Source organism: Micropterus salmoides, unplaced genomic scaffold (assembly GCF_014851395.1).
Source record: "Micropterus salmoides isolate LMB-PRFRI ecotype aquatic unplaced genomic scaffold, ASM1485139v1 Ms_hic_scaffold_3, whole genome shotgun sequence".
Taxonomy (NCBI): domain Eukaryota; kingdom Metazoa; phylum Chordata; class Actinopteri; order Centrarchiformes; family Centrarchidae; genus Micropterus; species Micropterus salmoides.
The window spans coordinates 11,018,255-11,044,108 of NW_024042261.1; the positions used below are offsets into that span (position 1 = coordinate 11,018,255).

Consider the following 25,854-nt stretch of genomic DNA (forward strand, 5'->3'; position numbering starts at 1 on the left):
GGTGGTCAAGACACTCAATATCACAAATGTCAACCTTATGTTTGTGCTAGATGAAAAGTGAAAAGCTGAAATGGATCACCAGAGTTATTAGGAGTCATCCACAGGGCAACATCAACATTTCATTTTTGTTAAGCTATTTCAGTCGATACCAAAGTGGTGGACCGAACGACAGACAGACACTTCATTATTTGTGTTTATCCTTAATGTATCAGTAAAATGTTCACTGACAACATTTATCTTTTTTCCCCCAACATCTATTCGCACTGGTACAGCATTATGAAACTTTTTTTATGGATCTGTTTTGACACTTGTAGCACTTGGTTATGTTTCCGGAAAGATTGTGGTCTTGGTTCAGTACAGAGAAGGTTTAACATTTAACCAAAACAATGTACTTTCCCCAACTGGATCAGTCAGGCTCTGCTTTCTACACACAGATTCTTTATAAATACAACTGAACCTGTTTATCTAGATTCATAATGTCTGAACTCACCACTCTTGAAAGATTTTCTTTTTATCTCGAGCTATTTGAAAACAAGAATCCTAAAATGTATAATCCTGCAACTTCCTGACCCAGGCAGGGACCTAAGCAGAAAAATCAACAACACATACTTTATTCTTAGATCAGTGAACAGCCCTACTAACTGCAGTCACTAAAACACAGCATAATTCATAGCCATAGCCTCAGCTTATGATTGGTTCAGATAGATTGCCAGCCTTTTCTCTCACCAACACAAGACTCCATTAGACGGTGGGAATTACGCCTCATAAAATCTGCCTTTATGTCGACAAATAAAGAGGTGCAGGGGAAAGGGAGGGACAAGCGCTTGAATGTCTTTGTGTTTCAGTATTTGTGATTTGTAGAGAATACAGCGTAGGGAAGTGGAGCTTGTTGTTTAGCCTCCCAAATCAGAGGTGTATGGATTTGGCTTGCGAATAGCACATTTTTGTGGGAAATGTATTTTATAAAATTCGCAAATGTTGAAACATTTTGGTTAAAATGACAACAGTGTGATTGTCATTTAAAATGAGCTCCATTGCAGTACTTGTACAGTGTTGGCCTCGTGCAGGATGTCTTCATATATATTGCGCTCACTGAATTGCTACACTCCTTATAATGTCTCCATCATTTCAAGAGTCCCACTGGTTTGAATTTGACCATTTGGGCAATTGAAGCAAAATGAATACACATGTGTAATGTGGAAATGTGCACGCCTGCGTATGTCAGGGCATGAATATGTGTGTGCATAAATATGTACAATGCCATTTTAACATAAAGTGTGTGCCTGTGTGTGGGAGGGGTGGGTTCCTCTGCTGGTCATTAATCATTCAATTACACACCTGTCAGAGTTCAGACAAGTGGGAGAGAGGGAGGGGGAGGGACTGGGTGGAGGGGGAGAGTAAAAGAGAGGGAGGGGGAGAGAAAGAGAAAGGAATGGAGGAATGCAGGCGAAAGGAGGAAGAGCAGGGAGGAACTGAATGAAAAAGGACCAGGACTGTTAAAAAGAGAAAGAGAATGGGTGAAAGTTTTATTGTGCTGCAGTGTGTGAACGAGCCGTGACAGAGGCAAGCTGTTGGATGGCGACAGCCTCTGAAAGGCCACAGTAAAGACAAAGACACTAACATGTATTATAGAGGACAACTGACAGATGAGGACAAGGCAGGCCAGCACAGTAAAGACACAATCAATCTCCACACTTTCTCCAAACTAATTTAAGAGGATTTCTGAGCTGTAAGTGAAGCAGCGGAAGGCATCTTTAGGGTATTTAAAGCACAATGATCATTAATAAAATCGGGCATAGAATGCGCCAGGAAAGCAGAAATTTATTATGACATACAAAAGCAAATTGTAGTTATTTTATGTCTAATAATGTGTTTGTAATGGTTACATTCCTTTACATTTTCAGAAAGAAACATGCTCACGTACTAAAAACATATAACAGTCGTAATGATTTTCCTTTTTTGTTGGGGTATACTAATACTACATACTAATCTTCGAGGTTTTACGAGGGCTTAATTTACTTGACATTTTGCATTAACAGGAAAATATACAAGATGAGATGGAGAAAGTATTGAATTATATACTTTACTTAAGTAAAATATGAAAATAATTATTTATTATTATAATTAAAGTAAATTAAAGTCCTGCATTTAACTTCAGTAAAAGTACATTGGTATTATGCATTTTTACCTGTGCATTGATGTGTAAACAACCTTTTACTGTTGCAGCAGGTTGAGGTGGAGATTATCTGAATTACTTTATGTACTGTAGTTTAATCTATCACCTTGTATCATAAAGTATATTTTATATGCAACACCTTAATCTGTACAGTAACCAGTAACCACAGCCATCATGTAGTGGAGTCAAAAGTACAGTATTTAACTAAAGTCAAATTTGTACTGTAAGTGAGTGAATGTATTTAGTTACATAATGGTTATGAAGGTTTCTTGATTTCTGTGGACACTGTGGAAATAGAGACACTGTTGTACTGCATGTGGCTCTTTGTCTCCTGTTTCTCCTCCTTCTATACAGTATATGTTTAAGTGTTTGTATATGTGAGCACCCCACACACTAATCTTCTGTGTGTGTGTGTGTGTGTGTTGCAGTCTCCATGTTTAGCTGCAGTACCTCGAATGCCCCAGGCCACAGCCATCTGTGCCCCCCCCCCCACCCCCCTCCAAGCCCCGCCCCCCCATTTCAAATACACACAAATACACACACTCCTCTTCTCTTCTCTTCTCTTCTCTGCGGACCCCCTCCTCCACTGCCGCCACGACTGCCATATATCTAATTTATGGTCGTGGTGAGTGCGTTACACACACTCACGTATGCATAATATATCACATGTGTGAAAGAACTGTGTGTGACAGTGTGCATTGGCCAGCATAGTCTTAACCACAACTCCTTCCTCAACGCCTCAAGTGTTGCTGTGTGTTTGTGTGTGTGTGTGTGTGTGTGTGTGTGTGCCCAGTAAATGTGTGATCCGGCATGTATCACTTTGTTTCTTCCCACAGATCTGACAGCACTGATAAAGTGTGAGAGGAGAAAGGGAATATGTGTGTGTGTGTGTGTGTGTGTGTGTAAAGGCCCAGCTGTTTGTGTGAGTCCGACATCCACATGCAGGCAGAATGCCAGATGTCTCATTAGGCAAATTTGATTGGCTCGGCCATTTAAAATGCAGCGACGATACGGTTCCATATGTGTGTGCACATTAACATAAGAGGCCCCGCCGTATAACTATCTACATGTGTATGCATGTTCAGTGTATGTGCATTCATGAACTATTTTGGTAACATTTGAGTTTACTGCTAACTGTTATGACAAAATGTGGTCATATTAACTATCTCCTGCAACGATGTGAACTTGATAGAATAGAAAAATGTACTGCAAATTACAACATGTAAAATAGATGAAATGGCAAAAGCTTCCACTGAAATGTTGCTACTTCACTTCCTACGAACATTTCAACTGTCTCTTCTACTCCATTTTGTGCTTTTATCTCTGACAGACGCTTGAACCTTTCAAACTGCTTCAACTTCAACTCCTTTAACATTTCATTCACTTCTGCTATTTGTGTCCTTCAACCTCAACTGCCAATCGTTTTTAAATGGTTACTCTGCAACTATCACAAGTGCTTCAACTTCAGTCACTACTTCAACACCTTTTATTGCTTCATGCTCAACGGCTAACTCATCTTCTCATGTACTTTCACCTCTTTTGTTGCGTCACCTGTTACATATAGTAAAAAAGAGCAGGAAACAGAGTGCATTAACGCAAACAAGAGCTGCTGGAGATGCGGCCGTGATCACCAAGTGGCTAAATGTACCCTTAAGACCGAGCGAAAACAGTGTGAAAAAAAAGCCCCTTGAGGTTTTCATGAGATCCATATCAGCCAAAATGCTGCAGCATCTGCTAAACCCAAAGCGACTGAAGAAAGCACTTGCTTGCTAAGTTTCTTCTCAGAGACACTGTTCCTAGATCGGCCAACAGGTGGCAGCCATGTGTTACTCGAGTTAAGTCGTGTTATCCTCCAAAGCGGCAACAAAGGTACTAGAGACGTGCGCTATAGTGGATGATGGTTCAAGAGCGCATCATACGCTGCTCATGCGCTGATCGATTAGGCCTGCACGAGGAAGCTGAAGACCTGGCACTCTAATTTCAATTGCCAATTCAACTTGTAAAAAAGTGCTTATTACTCCGCTGTAATTAAATTTCAGTGTTTCATCTTGACCTGCAACTTTATTTGTGTTCTGTGCCTCATTTGCTGCCTACTGCATGTTTAACTCATTCAGTTGCTAGACTGCTTCTTAAATAATTTTTTAAGTTTTTCAACCTCAACTCCCCTCGGCACAAATTCTATTAAGTAAGGCTCACAGTGACATAAAGAAAGAAAAGAGCAGACAATTTAACAAAAACATAAAATATGAAAATGCATTTAATAAAAGGAGGGAGGTAAAATGATAAACATGCATTTCAGACTCATTTACAGTAACTGACTTCAGCTACTACTTGACGTTCAAATACTTTAACAACGTTCGGTGCTTCAGCGTTAACTTCCCTTTCAACAAGATTTTGTGATTCAACTTCAACTTAATTGCTTTAACATCAACTTTAACTTTATCACTGCAACATCTTTTAAAATCTTTACACTGCAACTGGCATTGCTACTATCAGCGCTAACGTGAGGAACCACAACTGCTCGTTCAACTCCTTTAATTTCAGCTGCAATTTTATATTTTCAGAGCCTTAACTTTATCTCCTACACGTGCAATCCTGTTCCTACTTCGAGGCAGCCTTAAACCTACTCCATGTGAGCTACAGTATTTATAGTATTGTGTGGGTAATGCATGCAATGTCACTTTGTGTGTGTGTGCGCATTATGTGTGAGAACAAAAAAACATCTGCAGGGACCCACCAGCTGCACAGCTGTTGCTGCATGCAGTGACATTGTCTCTCAGTATTTTTGAAAATTCCATAAACCAATACAGATTTTATATATTTTTTCTTTTTACTATATTCCCCAGTAAAAATGCAGTGCTATCTTATTCCATCAATTAAAAATCAATACTGTGTATATTCTGCAAACTGTAAATAAAACTTTTAATAGGCTAAAAGCTATACATCTCACAGGAGGTTTAATGCTGCCCTCTAGTGGTCCAAAGAGGAAAACATGTTTATGTTTTGAGATTTCTTGTGAAGCACAAAGTGAGCTTGTCTTTGTAAAGTCCTGATGCACTTTGGCTTTATAAATAAAATTTCAAAGATGGAACAGTGTATAAATAAAAGAGAAAAGCTCAAGGGGTAGTTCAACAGCATTATATTCAGTCTTGGTAAATCAGAAAGAGCGTCACTGAGTTAGAGAGGAACAGAAAGACATGCCCCTGAAGTAAAAGGCTTTATAGCACTAAAACAAAGATACCATGATATCCGGCAAAATAGGTAACGATTATTTTAAGCTTAAATTATTGATTTTCTGGCCACTTTCAGGGCAGAAGAACGCCACGTCAAGCCGAAAATACACACCTATCAGATAACTAATGTGTTATGGCTAACATGTTAGCAAACAGTAGACACAGAGCAACATATTCTCTCTCCTTTTTAATCTGCTTTGGTCTCCACCAACTCCTGAGGGAAATATCTGGCATTTAGCAGCTTTAGGTGCTAAATGCAAAATAAAAATCTCTTCATCCCTTTAAACAATTCCTTTAAATTTATCTTAGGACCCCTGGAGGACTCCTGACCCCCAGGTTGGCGACCACTAACTCAGGCAACAGTATAATGAGTACCGGCATGTTCATAATATAACTGAGACCAGCGTGTTAATGACACTGATCAAAAGCTTTTCTTGCCCTCTATAGAAGATGAATCTGAGCATGACATGTTTATGGGTTATGTGGCAGCTTTTGGGAGGGTTTGTCTGAGAAGATTTTGAGGTAGCCTAATTTGACATTCTCTAATTGGATCAAAAATGTGTGGCCGCCATTCATTGCTTGTCAGGTCCATTCTTCTTCTTCTCTCCATTACAGTCCTCTGTGGTTCTCTTCTCCTGCCATACATAGAGCCTGTCTCTCCTCCTGTTTGCTCCTTATTACGTCTTGCTGATTACAGTCTGATGCGAGAGTGGACGTCTGTGACTCGTCCTCAGCTCCTTGTCCATTCTCTTCCTTCAGCAGCTGCAGAGCCTCTTTGGGGCTTTCTGTCTGCTGCTGTGACTCATCAGTACTAACAGAGTCAGATTGTTTCCCACTTTCCCCTTTACTCCCAGTTTCTGTCTCAGAGTTCTCTGTAGCCCTCTCCCGACACGCCTGCCTGCGAATGGTCCGTCGGTGATTGCTGCGGCGGGATTGGTTGCAGTGCAGGGTGCGCCTACGGTGCCATTGGTTAAGAGAGTTTTGGGCTTCGACGCTGAGCTGACGAGCGGCCACTCGTGGCTGGAAGCTGCTGATGTAGTAAAGAGAGGCGTATAGAGTTGTAAGGTAGTAGCCACCTGTTGATATGGGGAATGCAGAAAAGGAGACGGTCTGTGACTTGTAATTAAACAGTACTTAAATCTCTAAAATCATCTACTAAATGAAGTTGGGAGTCAAACTCATTTGGAGACGAGAACTGAGTTGCACCAGCTATTCATAGATCCTTCCTAAGTTCTTCCTCAGTTACTACAAGCTAGTTTCAAACTAGGAATTTACTTAATCTGGAGGCAATTTATTACACTTTGTGTTTTTGTACATGCATACATAGAGAGTGTGTTTTGTTGAGATAAAAGTATTCATGCCGTTTTGAATGAGTGGGAAACATCCGATTATGTTAATCTAGCTGATGTTATTTGGTCATTTCAATAAAGGTTATTGGGATATTGGTGTGTTGTGCTATTTTCATGAAATGTAACAGAACTACAGGTACACCTGGCAGTGACTGGGTGAAAATATTTAGTTACAACTAATCTTTACTTAAGAACTAATTTGTGCTGTGAAAACTGTTTTAACTGAGTGTTCTGTAAATCTCCACACAAGTGCTGGTGCAACAGGGTCCAGAAAACAAGGCAACTAAAGAATCAGCCAAACTGCCCACGGCAGTGTGTTATTATTGTATCTGCCTTACCCTCTCCCTGTAGCTGTGTGGGGTCCAGCAGCTCCATCATGTAGTCCGTGTCTAGCTGTAAGGTGACAACGGGGCTACGGAGCAGCACCCACGTCAGGCACGGCAGGAAATCATCTGCTCCAAATACTGTACCTGCAGGAGAGGAGATGAGAATGTGAATTTAAAGGTCAATTAACAGACAAACAAGGTGCCAGTCCAGACAGCCTTGCAGCCGAGCTAAAGATATAATAATCATAAAAGCAAAACGCCTGCCTACCTGAGCTAGCATTAGTGCTCATGCTGTGATAGATGGTCTTGCAGACTTTGAGCAGGATCTGGACCTTCCTGTTCGGGGAGTAGGCCTCATGTATACTAGTCCACCTCTGCTGGATCCGCTCCAGGGTAAGAGATTCGGGAACACCAACTCCAGCCGAACCCCCCAGGTCGTCTATCCCTTTCCTTTCCAGCACACGCAGGTTTCTCTGGAGGCGCTCAAAGGTGCCGTCGGTGGTCCGGGAGGCATGAATGCAGGAGTAGAGGTGTGCTGAGACGGGCTTCAGAGCCACCTTGTGGAGGGAAAGCTCTACCAGGGAGTCTACAGGAGGGTCGAGAGGTATGGAAGGAGAAATTAAAAGGAGCTCTAACCATTGATCTACTGAGCTGCAAGATAATGACACATTTTCTGTTAATTATGTTAATACTTCATTGAATTTTACAGTTTTATTAATCTATTGTCAAACCTCACTGTCAGCTCACTCACCGATATCTGAGTCATTTATGTCAGTAATGCTTTCCAACAATGTCTGGATGTCTGGATGGTCCAACAGTGTCTCCCTCAGTGACGTGAGCGATGACCTCACTTCCTGTAAGAATTCGGTCCCCCTGACCCCGTCGGGATCAGTCCCTCTCTTCAGTGTCATCTCCACAAATCCTTTCACAGCCTCTGCAAACGCCCCACCTTTGCGCTCGCTCAGCTCCTGCACACGATTGGTTAGTCTTTTCCTCTGACTTACCAGTCCACCAAGAGCCTGACCAACCGCTGAGAGCCGGTGTATGACCTTGTCAGCCAGCCGTTGCGCCGACTGGTGGTGCGTGGTAGGGCTTGATGTTTGGGACTCCTGCTCTTCCTCTATGCTGCTGATTGACAGCGAGTCGAGCTCTAGTGATGGGGGCTGGAGTAAAGAGGAAGGCCTGGGCGGGGGAAGCCAGACTCCATCTTCTATCCAGGACACCCTGTGAGGGGACTGAGGCACGGGGCTGCCATGGCGAGGCGGCTCAAACAACGAGCGATTTGAACTTTCAGGAGTGGAGGGAGGAGATGGAGGAAGGCTCCCCGTGCTCACTCTGTCAAGGTTGCTGGAGCCAGAATCTCTGCTGGGCCTCCTGAGAACCACCCCTGCTGGAGTAGCTGGTGTTGACGGGGTGGGGGGACAATGTGGTGAATCAGCTGACTTTGCTCGGGTTAGACCTGGACAAGGAAAACATGGATTATGAACACCATGTTGGCAATGAATTCAGCTGAACCCACTTTAAAATCACTTATGGAGCATAGTGAAGACAGACGGGACCCACTTTTACCACAATAAAAATACCCCACATAGTTTCAGGTGAAACTGTGTGGGTGAGTTTGCCGTTGCGTTTACAGGGTCAATTCAGAATTACACAAATACTGACTTTTCTACTCTAGTGGATCCCTCTCCCCCCGGTTTTTGTCTGGGTTAAACAAATTAGATAACCTGTTAATTAGCTAGGCTAGCTGTTTCCCCCTGCTTCCAGATTATATGCTAAATTAAGATAACTGACTCTCTGGCTGTAGATCTATGTTTAAACAGAAAGTTATGAAAATGGAATCAATCTTCTCACCTAACTCTGCAAGAAAGCAAATAAGCGTGGTTCCCAAAATGTCAAAGTGTTCCTTTAAACTGTTTTTCACTTGATTTTTTTAAAGAGCACTGGACCTCATATACCCAACATATAGAAGCAAATATCTCAAAACCTGGGAAAGTGAAATTAAAACTGCATTGTCAATCATCACTACTGGCAATTGAGAAAGTATGTTTTTCATAATTTTGGTGAAGTGGCCCTCTAAAGTCAGAGTAGCAAATTTCTCAACAAATTCTCACCAGAACTCTCAATACTGGCAGCAGAGGGTTCCTGTTCCAGCGAGATGGCTCGTTTATTTTGTAACGCCGCCCCTGTCCATGTTCTGCTGGTGCTGAGGCGTCGGCCTTGTCTGAGAGTTGATGACTGGGTGGGGCACTTCACGGCAGTCGGCCTGTTGGTCAGCCAATCATCTCCGTGTTCACGTAGGTAGAGGGGATTGATGATACACAGTGCCCCGTTGGTGGAGGTCAGCTAAGGAAAACACAAAGGCAAGGCAAGTTTATTTGTATAGCACATTTCAACAACAAGGTAATTCAAAGTGCTTTACATCAAACATAAAAGCAACACAGGGAAACACATTAAAATATAATTTTGAAAAGGGTGAAATAGAAAATAAAAACAGGATAATAAAAAATACAGGGTAAAACAGGACAGTAAAAGTTACAGTGCAGTGTACAATCAGGGTTAAATAAAAACAGGCTGAGGGGTTGAGCAAATAGCTGAGTTACAATTATTTTTTGTTTTTGAAAAGAGAATAAGCAGAGAAGTATCTACTCTCTCTAGCTAGTCTGTACTCTGGTCCATAGCAATATTTGGGTCTACTGAGTTTGGTTATGTCTGAGGCTACGCGCTGAAAAACCCAACTTATCAGCTAGAAACCCCATAAACCTTTGGACACCACAGAGAAACCAGGACATGTCTGTCCGCAGGCCACTTTGATCCAGTTATACTCTGGACCCACTTGCGCGTTTACAGGTGAGCAGAGGGTCGTGCAAATCACACTGAGATTTAAGACCACTTCCTTCACTCTGTTCAACCTTACTCTCTTTATCTTTTCACTCAATTACCTACTCATTTCTCACCGTGTAAATAGTGTTCCCTGAAAATCTAAAAACAAAGAAAAAGAAAACAGGACGTTACAGTGCAGTGAAAGTTACCAATCTACGATTGATTTAACTGAAGGAAAAGTCTTCAGTCTTAATTTAAAAGCACTGACAGTTTCAGTAGACCTGCAGTTATCTGGGAGTTTGTTCCAGATATACGGGGGATAATAACTAAACGCTTCTCCATGTTTAGTTTTGATTCTGGGAACAGAAAGCAGACCTGCCCAAGATGACCTGAGAGGTCTGGATGGTAATAGAAAGAAATAGGATGGCGTGAGGGAAACTGGTAAATCTCTGTGGTTTTGACATAGTGGTTTGATCCAATGTTAATATTGAAATAAATTAGTGCAACTTTAAAGTCCTGAGACACATGCTGCATTTTTGCGCACGCACACACACACACACAGTGTCGCACAGTATATACCTGTATGGAGCACATTAAATTGCTTGTCTCCCCGTGGGTCATTTCATCAGTCTGTTGGTCAGGTGGTGAGAGCCAAGTTTCTGCATTAGAGAGGTGTTATAAATAAGTTTTTGAACATATCTTTCTGGTTTCGTCTTTCTGACGTAACTTCTGGGAGAGGATATGAGACAGAAAGTCACAGAGATGGAAGACTCACCCGGTTCAAGTTGAGAGAGACAATCTTTGCTCTTCTCGGTTACACTGTAGATCCAGTGAGGAATGGAAAGACAAACAGCCACCACATCCCTGACAAAGAGGAAGAATAAAATACATTTGGGTCAAGAGGTTTGGCCACAGTTCAGTCAACGTACAAGCATGTGTTGCTCAGGATTTCAACTGAATATAAAATATGAAAATCAAAAGGTTTAGGAGTGCCATGCACTGTTTACTGCGGAGGATTGTTCACTTGTTAGCTCTAATATGCAGTAATATGGTTATTTATGTATCTGCTGACAAAATGGTAGAGAAGTTTAAATGAAAGTTCAATCACACACAATAAACAAAAAGGCCTCAGTGATACAGCAGGTTCTTACCTGGTCAGAGAGTAGAAGAGCACGAGCTGAGCCAACTCAGAGAAAGACAGACGAGACTCAGACAGCTGGAAGACTGACACAGTGATATAGAGAAAGAGCAGGCAGAATTAACTATTGAATTATACATTCCTGGAAACACACTGATGCTTGAACCAGGAAGATTAAAAGGGGACTTCTAAAGATAAGGCAGTGCAACCAGTTCATACATTTTATTTTCACATTAGCTTCACTAGCCATCAAGTCTGATATAGTGTGGTTTCTAACTCTGACAGGTCCAAAGGGTTACCTGTCTCTTCTCTCTTAGTAATAGTAGCACTAATTCACAGTGTAAGGAACCAGTTTTTGCAGTTTGAAAGTGACCAGTCCGTATCTGATTACCTCCGCTCACCTGTAACAACTTTGACCTGTTTGTACTGCTGGTACATTCAAGCTCAACAGCAGAAAGTTTTACTACTAACATGTGACATTATTGAGTTACCGCCACAGTTTATCAGTTGATCTGTCAGTTTGACTTAATGATTCATAGAATAACCCCTAAAAGTGAAAACGTAGTGACAGAATCATACACATACACACACAAACACAGAAAGAGAATGAAGTAGGTGGTAGAAGTAGGTTACCATGCAGTTAGTCCATACCTGTGCCTGTGCTTCTGATATTGTAGTCAAGAACTGCTTCATTCTTTCCTCCAGCAGACACGCACAGCAGGCTGGGCTGAGACGTTACAGAGTCCCGCACAACCAGGAAACTCTGGAGAGAGAGACACACAGTGACTCATTTCAGTGGCTGAAGTGTTAACGGAAGCATGTTGAGCAGGAAGATGGTTTCTCTTAAATATTAAGCTACTTCTAAAGTGAGAGTAACACTGGGTCATTGTTTCTACGAAAAGACTGGATTGATCTGATCTTGAAAATTGGTCATGATGACAGGTTGTAACCAAACTAAAAGTCACGTCAACAGCAAATTCCCCAGGGCTCGCAAGGGCTGATAAGTGCTGCATAGCCTTTTGTTCACTCACAACACTGATATGACGCACACATACGCATACATTCAATGCTTTTGTCAATGGCTCTTGATGATGTTCGTACCAACATTTCATAGCAGGATTTGATCCATCTTCATGATATTTCCATCTGCTGATGAAAACTATGTGATATAATTTGAAAGCTAGGAAAAAAAATTCTGAGTGGACCTTGAGTAGAGATCAAATGACTAAATCCAAGTTCAAGAATGACCTTTGATGCTTAGGATTTGGACAGTTTTTCCAAGCCTCCATGCAGATACTCTTAAACTCTGTATGATTTGAAGCTGTGAAGTCTGAAGATTTTCTTTATGGCCCACCTGAGCTCTGTTCAGCGTCAACACCCAACAACTGTACTTTGTTGTTTAGCCCTAATCAGCAAATGTTAAGCATGTGCCCAGGCTATACTAAGATGGCAAACATGATAAAAAATTATACCTGCTACACAGGAGCGTATTTGCATTACCATTGTGAGCATATTAGCATACTGACATTAGCATTTAGCACAAAGCTGTTCAGACTCACAGAGCTGCTAGAGTTGTTATTAGCTATTGCTCTTGCATTCAGGTTCACATGCACATACCAAACTCCCACTGTCTCTGATTGTGACTCATGGGTTTCCTTTCCATCATAATGGCATGACTAATGCAGTACTGCAGAGATATTTGTCAATCTGTATTTGAATTTTAAATACATTTGAAAAGATTCCTCAATCATTAAAAGCCCTAAAAATGTTTCCCCCACCATCTTCTTGCTATGACTAATCAGGTGCAACATGAACACGCAATTTTAGCCAAAGTTGGAACAGTTTTGGTTATTTCACACAAACGATTTCTCTGTTTTTTGTTCCTGAAGTAGGCAGGGCTTTGGAAAAAGGTAATGCCACGTATTTCCATTTACATCAAAGTCAGATGCCAGTAAGTGTGCCTATGCTGTCAGGCCACTGCCAATTAAATGTGATTAAACCACACCAACAGTCCTGATGATGCAGAGTAGCTGAGCTTTTATAAAGAAAAAATGAATACCTGAATTCATTTATAACATATCATTTTCAATTATACATAAGACATAAAAAACATAAAACATATTATCAACAGCCAAAACACCATGCATTGTTTTTTTACACTGACAGCTTTAACTGCATAGATGCTCCATCTGTGGAGACTACAGGTCTGATCACACTGCCTTCTTTGGAAACAGTAACTACAACAGAAGAGGCAGTTTGCTAGTTGAGACATACTTAACTTGGGTAAAACAAAGCAAACCAACGGTTCAGTCATGTAGCTACAACTAAATTCAGAGGTGCTCTCAGACGCCACCACACCATTATACACACACGCACACGGGAAGTGGCTTTCATGCTCTGTGTGCACAGAAATAGAGACAGAGACATAGATGGAGAAAATGTTCACTCCAAGTCATTACACTTTGAAACACAGTCACGCAGCAGGGCGTTGGAGATGTTATATCAATAAGCTGTCTGTTGGTTCACAACACCAACATTTAATCACTCATGCATTTGATTCGTGGAAACACATACTGGAAACCATTCAAGCAGAAATGAACAAATTAGCATTTTTGTATAGCATTTCAAATCAATGAAATCCGCTGGCCTACAACCACCATGAGGTACCATGTTTCACCGGGCACTGTTTTAATTTAATATTTATGAAACGCTTAGCTTTTCTGTGAGACTTTCTGTAGTAAAAAACCTTCCCCATGAACAAATACTCACATGTCAATGACTTGTTGCTGCCAGTTAGAGTTTTGCATGCATATTCCCTTTGATATATAGTTTTCTGACCTACTCACATTCTCTCTCTGCCACAGAGGTATCCACTTAGTAATGTCATTTCCCTGATAGGCGCACGCTTTTATTCAACACTACTTCTGCATTTCAATAAGAAGTGCTTGTTGTATTATCGGATGTCAAATAAAAAAGGAACTACTTTCATGTCGCAGAGATATGCATGTCAGTGTTCAGGCTGGCTAAGTGACACATGCAGACATTCCTACAGTGAGGAAGCCCGAGAGGATCAGCCATAGGATATGCAGAGAGTTGGGGAAAGTAGAAAGACTTATGGTCAGAAATGGAATTAGATGGACACAAAAAGATCCCCTCAAATTTGCTGAAAGAATTTTAAAAGTAGAAGAACAGCAATATGTCAAAGAGAAATAACACTGTAAGTAAATGTACAACTCTTCCTGGGAATCAGCATCACAGAGAACATGACATGGTCATCTCACATCTCCACGCTGGTGAGGAAAGCTCAGAAACAGCTGCATTTCTTAAGTAACTTAGGAAGGCTCAATTCCTGTGCCAAATTCTTGTCAGCTTTTACAGAGGAGCAACAGAAAGCATCCTGACTGGAAACATCACAAACTGGGCTGTTCACGGCCCAGGACAAGAGAAGATCAGAAGATCTTTGATACACATTTTCTGAACATCGGTGATATCGGCAGAACCCAAGGGACACTAAAAGACAGCACCCACAAAGCCACAGCCTGTACACCCTGCTGCCATCTGGTAAGAGATAAAGAAGTATCCGCTGTCGTACCACCAGACTTCCTCTCTATGCTCAGCTGAGGCAGCTCAGGAGCGCTTTCAGCCACAGACTCATCCAGCTCTGACTCTCAAAGCACTTAGGAGGCTCATTTGTGCCATCTGCCATCAGACCTCACAACGCCACAGCACCCAACATCTCTCATCTCCATCCATCTTATTCCGCTTATCCGGGGTCGGGTCGAGGGCTCCCATCTCCACTGATAGACTATTTCAGTTCTATTCATCTGTATTTTTATTGTACATAATTGTTAATGTTATCATTGCTATTTTATTTGAGTGTATATAGTGTGAATAATATAGAATCTATTCGCTCATCTACGTAGAATGCTAACTGATTCTACAGTGGTTTTATTGTATTTTGTTCCTCTTTCTTTACATTCCTCTATACTGCTTAATAAAGGAATAGCTTATCTTAGAGCAGCTTCTTCCCCCAGGCTGTGAGACTAGTTTTATTTCTTGCTTATTATGTATTCACCTGTTTATTGCATATCATTTTGTATACAATGTTTGCTTTTGTGAGTAGCATAAAGGGAACTACAACTTAATCTTGTTATACAACCCTGTGTTGTGAAATGATAAATAAATCTACCTTACAAGTCAATACAGTTGAAAGTAAATATATTCACCCCTTGTTTTGCTGCAAGATATGTGTCAAAAGGTAACAAATAATAAAAATAAAGCTAGTGGACAAAGCCCGAGACAACTGGCCCATTTAGGATCAGCAGATTAGATTTAGGTGATTTCTGTCATAGTAATACTAGTTAAGTTAAGTCCAAAATCTGGGATTTATTGCATGGCGATAAAAATATAACCAGAATGGGGGCTACAGCTTTTTCCAAAAAGGAGAATTATTCATTATTGGAGGAGGTTTGCTTTATACCCTATTTGCTAGTTAAACAATCTTACAGTTTTTTTTAGTTTAAAGGGCATTTTGAACATTTGTAAAAGCCATGGATTTCCTTGAATGTGTGGATCAGCGATCTGACCTGCTTCAGTGAATCCTCTAAACAAGTAAAACATTATTAGATGTAATTCATCATACTGACAAGTTGATGTAAAATTACACAATAAAAGGTAAGACTCCTTGACTGATTGATTTTTTCAGTGAGGAGGAGGACAGCTCACCCCCGCAGGTGTTCCACAGAGAGCAGCGTGGGCCCCCTCTCTATCCCAGGGTGCCCCGGGGCACCAGGCCTCCTGACATCCCCTCAGCTGCTGCAGCAGCGACAGCCTCCTCCTGCTGCCCTTCCACGGGATGGCCGTTGTCCCATTAACTGAACTGTGAACCGCCCTGCACGCAAACATATGGACACGTTTATGTGCATGTACAAACATCTAAATGCACATAAACAGCAGATCAGTGTGTAATTGCTGCTGCTGACGCCCTCATGCTCAAAGATTGAGACAAAGTTGAGGTTAGAATTATGATCTTTCTGGTGGACATTTTGAGTTTCTTGTGAGATTAGGCTTTTTGAACATTCATTTTCAATAATCAGACATAAAAATCAATAAATATTTAGAGAAAGACTTAAACACAAGCTTGAAAATACTTACATGTGTTGGTTTGGTTCAGTTAGTTCATGTAGATTTTCTGCTCTGCTCTAGCTTAGCACATATCTCCGCATGATGCAATGTTCTCTCCTTTGAACTCTTCCTTTCTGCAGGGCGCAATATGTTGCTTAAGAGCTCAAAATACCATCAGGGGCACACACACAAAAAAAGGAAGCTCACTTGCTGCTCAGAAATACATCCCCAAGACGTTTCCTGTTGCCATGTGCAGAACAGTTTGTTTCAAAATTCAGGTAACTTGTTGTAAGGCTGCCACATATGACTTCATCTGTCACTTGTGCATGCTGGCCTATAATACACTTTCACTTGTCATGTGAAACTGCTCAGCTGATGAAGGCAGCTCCCCTCCTCCGAAATCTGCATGTGGTTAACCCGGCTCTAAAAGACGCTGCCTGTTTTCTAAAATGCTACATGTGCTTATTTTCTCTCTCTGCAGCACCGTCTCTGACTCCTGCTCAGAAATTAAAAATGGTAAAAGTGAATATTCTGAGATTATCTGTGTTCTTAAATTTTACAGATTGTATCTTGCGGCTGTAGAAGAAATGAGATCCATACACTCTGGATTACAGATGTTAATATACATAAAAGTTAGTAGAGAGACAGAGCGGAGGATGCATGAGGGGGAGGTGGGGGGGTTGTCTCTCATGTGTGCGCGCGTTGATTTCCAGGCTGTCCAACTGTGTTGCTTTCACGGAAACTACATCAAGGTGTTGTTGATTGGTCAACATTTCCATGGCAAAATGACTCATGGTTTTCTTTTAGCATGAAGCTCCGTCACGTCTGTTTAAACCATTTCCTGCCAACACCACGAGTTATACAGTGGCAATGACCTATATGGCTGGCACCAATGAAGCCACATTAAGATGCCAAAACCAACTAATGGTCAGTCAGTCGGTCTGCTGTTGGACCCCTTTGATCCAGAATGGAATATCTCAACAACGATTAAATGGACTACCATGAAATTAATTCATGACAGTCTATTTTATGGCAGATCATTCAAACATTCATGATCCTCAGACAACACATCCTTCTGACTTTTCTTCTAGCCTAACATTTGGTTATGGGTTTCAGTGAAATGTCTTGAAATGAAAACGATTTGATGATCATGAAATCTGGCACACACATCCATGTCCCCTCAGAATAAATTACCGTAAAACTTTAAATAATAGCCTGGGATTTTTTTTACTCTCACCCTGCCTACATTTGAGAATGGTGTCTATAAGAGACAGGCTTTTAATGCCTTTCAAACAAAACTCTTGGTGAGCCATAATGGGAAATAGGCTACTATGAAAATGTTTATTTCAACCAGTATTACTTGTTGGGCTTTTTTCATCTCTTGTTACCATACCGGTAATTCAACGATTGAATCCAACCGATCTTACGGTGGTACATTTCAGCAGACATCTACGCAGCTTGGATCTGGCTCAAGCTGGCGACCCGGTGGGATTAACGTTTTATAATAACTTCTGTAAAAATCTGACTATGCTTCTAATTGTGGCCTGCGTTTATTTGTCAAAACGTGGAGCCACCCCAGGCCAGTAAAAGGGACAGGCGTGTCAAGTTTTACAGTATAATCAATTACAATCTGCCATGACTTTTCTTGTAGCACCATCAGGTTAAACATGTCCAATTCCTTGGTTAATGACTACATTAATGCAAAACCAATGACTGTCCCATCATCATCTTTACTTTGTGTTTAGTGCTAATTAGCAAATGTTAGCATACTAACATGCTAAACTAAGATGCTGAAAATGGTAAACGTTAAACCTTTTAGCTATGTCATTATCAGCATGTTAGCATGTCAGTGTCCACATTTAGCTCAAAGGCACAGCTGTGCCTCTTGTTTCTTTATCAAATGTATGCAACGTGTTTATCAGGGCAAAAACAAGGCTGAGACAAAGTAATCATTGTTTATGTTAATGACTTTGGTCTTTACAGACATTTGAAAATCTGGAAAACATGTAACACTACACTCACATTAAGCACTTCAAACACTAATTTAATGTTAGCATATTCCAGTGAATATAAATTCTGAGCCTGAGGACCTCAGCCAATCTGTTGACAACTTTCACAACTCCACCAGATTTCTCAAACTTTCCACTGTGAAGCTACTGTAAGTGGGAATATTTGATGAGAGGAGTACTTCAGATGGTGGTGCTGTGCATTGGTGTTTTTTTTTTCATTTCTCACTGGTTTAAAGTGGGCGACGCTCAGTTGGAAAATGTGATGTTATTTCTTTTTATGCACCAATCAGAGCAATATTTTAATCTAAAAAGTTGCGGGGGCTGCATGCTTATGTTTCCAAACCACTGTCAAGCGTAAAAAGCGTAAAACAGAGTAATTTGAACGGACTTGAAAATGGGCTTTCAGGGCTCTTCTACATTCACTTTTAGCCTGGTTTTACTTTAATTTTGGACCATCACAAAGTGGTATAACGTCATGCCAGCTTACCTCATAACCACATTTGGTACATGTGTACAATATATATCTGACACAGTCTCAACAAAAGTGAACATTATCAGTTTTACAAAGGTCAAATTTATTGCAGGATTGGTTGTATTGATTTTCATTATTATGTACAGATGGTAATGTAATTGTGTCCACCCACTATATTTTTGTATTTCATGGTGTAACAATTCATGCTTTTTCAGATACTAAAACCCAAATAGTTTCCTATGAAAATACTATTACCGGTAGTATTAACTGTATTGTACTTCATTATAACTTATTTTAGCAACTATTGTCTGTTTATCCTTCTTGTGTCTCTGCAGCACTTAATCTACCCCCAAAGTCATCAAACTCAACCAACTAAAGTCCTGGCTGCAGAAAGACAAAAAATGTATTAATATTTTGTGCAGTTTGTTGTTCAATAAACTTCTGAGAACAGTGTGTTAAAAGAAAGGAAAAAATCAATCAAACAGGAGCAGAAGGTTAATCTGAAAAGCACTGCTAATTTAAAACTTCTACATAAGCAATTATCCTATTGTTATATTTACAACTACCAGGAAGTACTTTTAAGAGGTCAATGACCAATCACGCCAACATATTTTGGCTCGAGGGAAAACATGACAGAAAAAATACAGACAAGCTGGCTATCTTATGTGTAAGCTTAGTCTGAAGAGAGTTGAGGTGGCTTGACCCAAGTCACTAAATTAGATGTGTGCAATAGTTGGTTTGGGGACAATGTTGTAGCTTGTCCTATAATGCAACAAAGTCATGATCACACTACCAGAGTATGGGAGATCTTAACAAACTTCCACACTCTGTGAGATCTGCAAACACATGTTGCTGAAATACAGGCATACTTGTCTACTGCAGTAAACTCTGCCCATGCATAAACTGCCTCAGGAAGAAATATACAGTTGAAACAAATGTAAGTCAATGCAATCAAATCTGGAAAGTAGGTTTAAGTGCAAACAGCTGATATAAACAGGAGCATTAAACACAGGGACGTCAGATGTCCTCCGAGCTTCTTCAGGAGATTAAATGGCCGCAGATGGAAAATGAGAGTGTGACAGACACTCGTTGAAGCCTCACTTCCAAACTCACACCATGGTATCATTATCTGCCAACGCCAAACCGCCACATCACTCCAGTAGCTTTTCTGGCATAAAAGGCAGCTTTTTTAATTAGTTACTCCTCCTTTGTGGTCTCTGGTGGCACTGATGCAGAGCTCGCCTTGGCTGCAGCTTCTTTGCTCTCACTGGTCTTCCCTTTCATGTCTTGACTGTCGATCCGGGCGTGCTCCTGCTTCACCAATTCTTCCAGCTCTGCCTGGAGAGAAGTGAAAGCAAACTTACAGACTCGACATGATGGAGGACAGACTGGTGAGCAGAAAGGTGACTGTAAGAAAACCAGATGTCCTTCCTTAGTGGTGACTTGAGACCACAACATCACACAGGAAAATCATAACACGTTACCCTGACATTTCAAAAGCTCTCACCTTTTTTTTTTTTGCTTCTGCTGCACCTCTGCAACGACAAGACTTTGTCTACTGCAGGTGCACCTTGTACCAAGTTGTTGTACTGTCTATTTAAGCACATCAGTGTGGTTCCATATCTCTAGATGAGTTCTATGGCCAATAAGTTGAGCTCTTGAAACTAGATAATTTACAAGCCAAACATCTTTAGTTTTCACTGAACATGACGCTCATTCACTTCCATTCTGAGACTTTGATGCGAGGATGGACACCACTCTCATGTTTGTATGAAACTTAAGCCAGCCAGTGTTTAGCTTAACTTAAGGTGGGAAATAGCTAGCCTTGGTCTCTCTAGAGTTAAAAACATAGCCAAAGCTCATAGATTAACACACTGTATCTATGTTTAATTCAAACACGATGTAAAAACATTTTGTGGTTATGTGATGCAGCATCTCTGCTGGTTGTCACAATAAGAACAAGACTCCAGGAAGTGGCTGTGTCAAGCTCCCTCAAAAAACAAAGTGAAAAATATTTCTATTTTTATACGGATTAAACAAACTAGATAGATCATGTTAATTAGTGAACTTTGGTGTGCTGGTAGGTAGAGGCAGCTTTTATTTCTTACAATGCTGAACTGTCCCCTTAACCCTCCATGGAGATGACCGTGTGAGTGGCAACAAGTGAGCAAGCTATTTGTTTTTAATTAAAGTACACATACAATATGGTGTGGTTTGCAGAAAAAGCTGTACCTCTGGAAAGAGAAAAAAAATCTCAAGATGATTTGTTAGTATGTTAAAAGCACATCTCGTGTACTCGATAGTATGGGAAGAGTCAAATAAGAAAATATTAACTGGAGCTTTAATCATACAGTATTTGAAAGGAGGGAGAAAATCTATGTTGCAGGATATGGTGAGAGCTTAAAGTAACGAAAATAAGAAATGCACCTTCAAATAAGAATCAAATGAAGTGAGAGCGAGAAAATGAGGAAAGAACATCTAACACAACAGTAACATACCATCAAAAATAAGGTTATGTAAAACTTGAATGCACTCTATGAAGGAAACAGTGATAGTATGTTCTGTTTGAATTACAGCTGTGGTTACGGTGGCCTCATTAGCTACAACCTGAAGTGATTACAGAATTCATGCACTACAGTCCGAGGCTATTTATCCTCACAATAATGTGCGGTTGTTCTGTGGTAAATGGACTGTGCTTAAAGACGAAGTACGGCCTTAACTGACACAGGATGTATGAAAGATGACTGTGTAACTTACCTTCCATCCCAACAGGTCAGCTAGAGCCAAACAGCCATCATCACATGTGCTAATGTGAGCCACATCTCTGGAGAGAAGAACAAAGGACACTAAGTTAGAACCAGGACATGGCTCAATACCAGTTCTTCATTTTCATTACAACACTGACTGTCAATGCCAATACAATATACATCCCCATTAACCCATTCCATACAATCCATCCCATTTTCAGTCTTTAACATCTATTAAAATCTTAATGTGCACTTTGCTAAAGCTATTAATCTGATGCAGCGTTTTGAATATTCTTCATCAGATGTTACAATGAAACTGTGTGAGACTGTAGCTTAACTTTTGCAGTTCAAATGTTCAGTCCATTTATTGTGCTCTTATATTCATGATATCAGACATTTGAGCATCAAACTGGTGCCTTATAAAATTCACTCAAATGAGTTGAATCACTCAAATGATCAGTATAGCACAAATGTAGTAAAGCACACAGTCTCTCAATTAATGATCATCATGGTAAATGCTTTGGCACCCCCTGGTGTTGAAAAGGCAAAGTGCATGATGTCTGTTAAAACACAGACTCCATGCACCTGTTTAATATATCAAATAGTTTATTAATACTTTTGACCCAGTTAATCATTCCAAAAACCATATTCCCTGTTATCTGATCTATATGTAACATCTTATACTGGATATTGGACTGATTCATCTGTACTGGATTCATTCAGATCATAATTTCTGAGATCAGATCAGTTTAGATAAAAGTTGCATTGAGAGGATAAAAGTAATATACTAATACAGCTGGAGGGCAAAGTAGCAGTATCTCTGTATCACCTGTACGCCTTCTCTGAGTCAAAGTCCATCCCTCCTCCAAAACCGAGTAAACCGAACAGAGGATCAGCCTGCACAGAAACAAACACACAAACAATGCTGCACATCTATGGCAGAAAAAAAAGAGTAAGGAAAAAAGCAAAAAAAGGTGGATGGAGGGGTAAAGGCTCACCTGCCCTGTCTTCTCCATGTTAATCAGCAGTCTGGGGCAACTTTTTGAAACCCTAAACAACAAAAGAAACACAGGCGAGAACAGAAAGAACAGGTGCAAACAAACAATTACTTAAACATTACTTTAGTAATTCAGCTGAAGCTCTAAATCAGAGCAATCTACAGCAAGTTCCAAAATGTGGGTAAGTGGGCCATCAGCATCTTCCTCACAGAGACTTCAACAAAACAAAATCATTACTGGACGCAAGCCTGAATCATTTTATAATGCAGAAGAGCCTCACTCGCTGCTAGACTGCTTCATAGTGCCAGGTTATTACTGCAGCAGTGTCTGTGGTCAACAGAAGATTTGGGGGAAATGAAACTGTATCTGCAGTACCTGCTGACTAGACTTGCAAATGGTTGGACCTGCAGAGACGTCCCCATTATGATGAGAAGATCACAGCGAGGAAAGTCCTGACAGGTGGATAAAGACGGTGAAAGAAGTTTATTTCTGAAGAGGTGTTGCATCACATTCTCTTCAATGTGCAAAAACACCACCATGTGCTCACCATCTTCATTGAAGTGAAGAACCGGACAGGTAGATTCTCTCCAAAGAAGACAATATCTGGGTGACAAGAAGCAGGAGACAGAGTCACTGAGATACTGTAGATGGCGACACAATTATTTGGCAGGTCATGTTTGTAAAGTTAGAGATAATAATAGTGTAAGAAAGTTTAAGAAATAGTGTGCAGAAAGTTTAGTAGGCCTTTTAGGAAGTGGAATTAATAAGAAAAATACATGAGAGAACTAAGAAAATGGTGACAGAACTAAAATGACATAGAAAAATAAAAACAAGACAAATAGACAAAGATCCACACACCTGGCTTCACCAAACTGCTGCACTTGTCACATCGGGGAATGTCATCAGAAAAGATTTTATCTACAAAGCAGAGGGAGGAGGTTCAAGTCCATTTGGCTGAAATCACAACAAGTGAATAATCCTGGGCTCCTTTTGTAACATCAAAAAAACACAAAGCAAAAAAAACACCTTTCATCCAGTCCAGGTTGTACTCCGTGCGGCAACAGAAGCTCACACAGTGAGACGTGTAGAACGTTCCATGAGCTTCAATTAGATCCTCACCCTCGAGCCGGCCACACGCTCCAGGGTGTCAATGTTCTGAATGAACACACATATTAATGTAAAAAAACAGTAGAAAGATTCATTGTAAAGATGTGAGAATCTAGCTGGGGTTTTTTCCTACCTGTGTGTAGCAGCGTCTCAGGTGCCCCTTGTCCTTCAGCAGCTTCATGAAGTAGTGACAGACTGTCGGCTAAACAGCAACAAAAGTCAGCCCCAAGAACAAACACCTGTGAGGCAGCTGATTGTTATCTGGAGTTACATTTTAGGCTTAAATGTTCTGATATATTTTAGATTTCACTACATTTTCAACAATGAATATGAGGACTACAAGGCAGCAAGACGTGTTTTGTACCTTAAACTGTCCTGGGTAAAGCTCTTTGGCCAAGGCGAAAAAAGGCTCTGGATGTTTCTGAGATAGACGTTAGAGAAAAATGTAACATTTTGTTGTAGTGACCAGACTTCAGCAAGCACTGCCTCAACTCACCAAACAGGATGGTCTTCAGATGACTGTACAAGGGCATACTAAGCAATTAGCCATATTAGCAAAGACATTTGACATGTGGAAAATAATATATGACTGAAAAATAGTCTGAATTGAACATGTTCCTGGGTTAAGGTTAAGGTCCCACCTAACTTGACTGTTAAACGACTTTCAGAACCTTTTCTTAAAAGTGACAACCTAAAACTGGCCCATTTTTGACATTTGGCAAAACAGAAATCCACAAGACTTGGCTTCTTAGTTAAAGTGATCGTGTTCTAGTATTAATAATCTAATTTAAATTAGAATAATTCAAACCTGTCAAAAACGTTTGAGCCCCCCTGAGAAAGCTGATAAGTGTCATTCTTCAAAATTTCAAACACAGTAATTTTTCACACACCTTAAAGTAGTCTATCTGGAAGATGGCCTCTGGGTAAGGCAAGTTATATTTTTGCAAGTTTGCATACAGGCCAGTTCCCGGTGAGCGGAAATCAGGGATCCCAGCCGCTGTGGATGGAGGGTTACAGATTAAAAATCAGACACACATAAACATAAAACAATGCTTATGGAACACTTGTCCTGTGATGTTAATGAAATACTCACATGTGGATATTCCTGCTCCAACCATGCAGATGATGTTTTTACCTGTGTGGATGCAGAGAAACTTCTGACTTAAATCAATAACGACTGCATTATGATAACAGTCTTTTTAACATTAAACCAATCAACTATGGTCAGCCACAATGGATAGGAAAGAAGCAGGCAAATGACTCACATTTTCCACTCTTTATGTAGCGTGCCACTCCGTCCAGAGTCAACTCATCCAGAACTTTGTCTGCTGAGCCAAGGCCCATGGTGCTGGAGAAGAGATTACGCAGGAAGTCCACTGGCGGGTACACAGAGGAGAACCAGATGATGTGTGAATAAACAAAATACTATGCATCCTGATGAATAATAATAGGATAAAAAATGTAAGCAATACATCTACAGTATAATGGCCTGTGTAGCAGAGACATGTTACATAAAACAGAACATATGACAGTGTAATAATGTACTAGATGGGGTATGAACTGGACAACAACAATTGAACCATTGTTTTCACATACTCTCTGTGTCTCCTGTAGCCTCTTCCTCACTGCTGTCGTCGGATTGCTCCTGCAAAGGAAACAATAAGTTACTGAAATTAAAACCGATGTCTTTCCGAGCAGTAAACATGTGAGTGGCTGCTTTGTTCATCTGAAATCTGCGTTATTAAGAGCTGCCATGTCAGAAGAGGACTGATTGTTCTGATATTACAAAGCTGACAACCAGCTACTTAGCAGCTAACATTCACTAGCTACAAATAAACTGTTTTTCTTACCTCTGGTTCAGGCGTAACCTCCTCTTCTTCTTCTTTTTTAGGAGGTTCTACAAAAGCAACATTAAATACCAACGTCAAAGTCTGCCTCAACAAATATTTCTTCGTGTGAATGTTAATATTATCACATAGCTAGCCAGACTAGGTAGCTCGGTGTAGCACCGTCAGCTTTCACGTCCTCCTACCTGATGTATCAGACATTTATCCGTCTACTGAAACCCTTCAACCACAAGAATCCGGATGACAATTTAAATCCCAGATTTTACGAAGTTACGACAGGTATCCTCGACAGTTTGCGCCTAGCTTGCCCGTCTTGTTGTTGTCCGTCAGAAACAAGGTTCGTGTATATTGTGACCGAATGTCCATGGCATCATTGGTTCCTACCGCAGATCTAACCACTTGATTATCCGTTAAGTGTCCCCTTTAAATCTGTATATTTAACGAACTTACTGTTAATAAACAAGGGTAACATAAGAAATTATTTTTAAAAGTAGGCAATACTACC

The 25,854-nt window shown here is 40.6% G+C and overlaps 2 protein-coding genes across 2 annotated transcripts; both read right to left on the reverse strand.

Annotated features, from left to right (window-relative positions):
- Positions 1–4,402: 4,402 nt before the first annotated feature.
- On the reverse strand, positions 4,403–16,640 carry rinl (Ras and Rab interactor-like). Its single transcript, XM_038693864.1, has 11 exons — positions 16,200–16,640; positions 15,771–15,936; positions 11,697–11,808; positions 11,059–11,131; positions 10,683–10,771; positions 10,487–10,566; positions 9,199–9,430; positions 7,836–8,543; positions 7,353–7,670; positions 7,097–7,228; positions 4,403–6,485 (listed from the first exon to the last, which is right to left on the reverse strand). Coding segments are annotated over exons 1-11 (2,379 nt in total). The 5' UTR covers positions 16,202–16,640; the 3' UTR covers positions 4,403–6,018.
- A 2,089-nt stretch (positions 16,641–18,729) lies between these two features.
- Positions 18,730–25,694, reverse strand: sirt2 (sirtuin 2 (silent mating type information regulation 2, homolog) 2 (S. cerevisiae)). Its single transcript, XM_038693630.1, is given in 17 exon segments — positions 18,730–19,988; positions 21,408–21,474; positions 22,227–22,294; positions 22,396–22,447; positions 22,771–22,847; positions 22,943–22,998; positions 23,254–23,313; positions 23,422–23,520; positions 23,523–23,550; positions 23,636–23,704; positions 23,867–23,923; positions 24,393–24,499; positions 24,596–24,637; positions 24,768–24,878; positions 25,099–25,147; positions 25,353–25,399; positions 25,535–25,694. Coding segments are annotated over 17 exon segments (1,146 nt in total). The 5' UTR covers positions 25,551–25,694; the 3' UTR covers positions 18,730–19,847.
- Positions 25,695–25,854: the final 160 nt, after the last annotated feature.

Coding starts and splice junctions, on each gene's coding strand:
- rinl (XM_038693864.1), bottom strand. Junction 11,132..11,696: donor TATCAGAAGCACAGGCACAG/GTATGGACTAAC, acceptor TCACTGTGTCAG/TCTTCCAGCTGTCTGAGTCT. Junction 8,544..9,198: donor TGCCAGTATTGAGAGTTCTG/GTGAGAATTTGT, acceptor TTCCTTGTCCAG/GTCTAACCCGAGCAAAGTCA.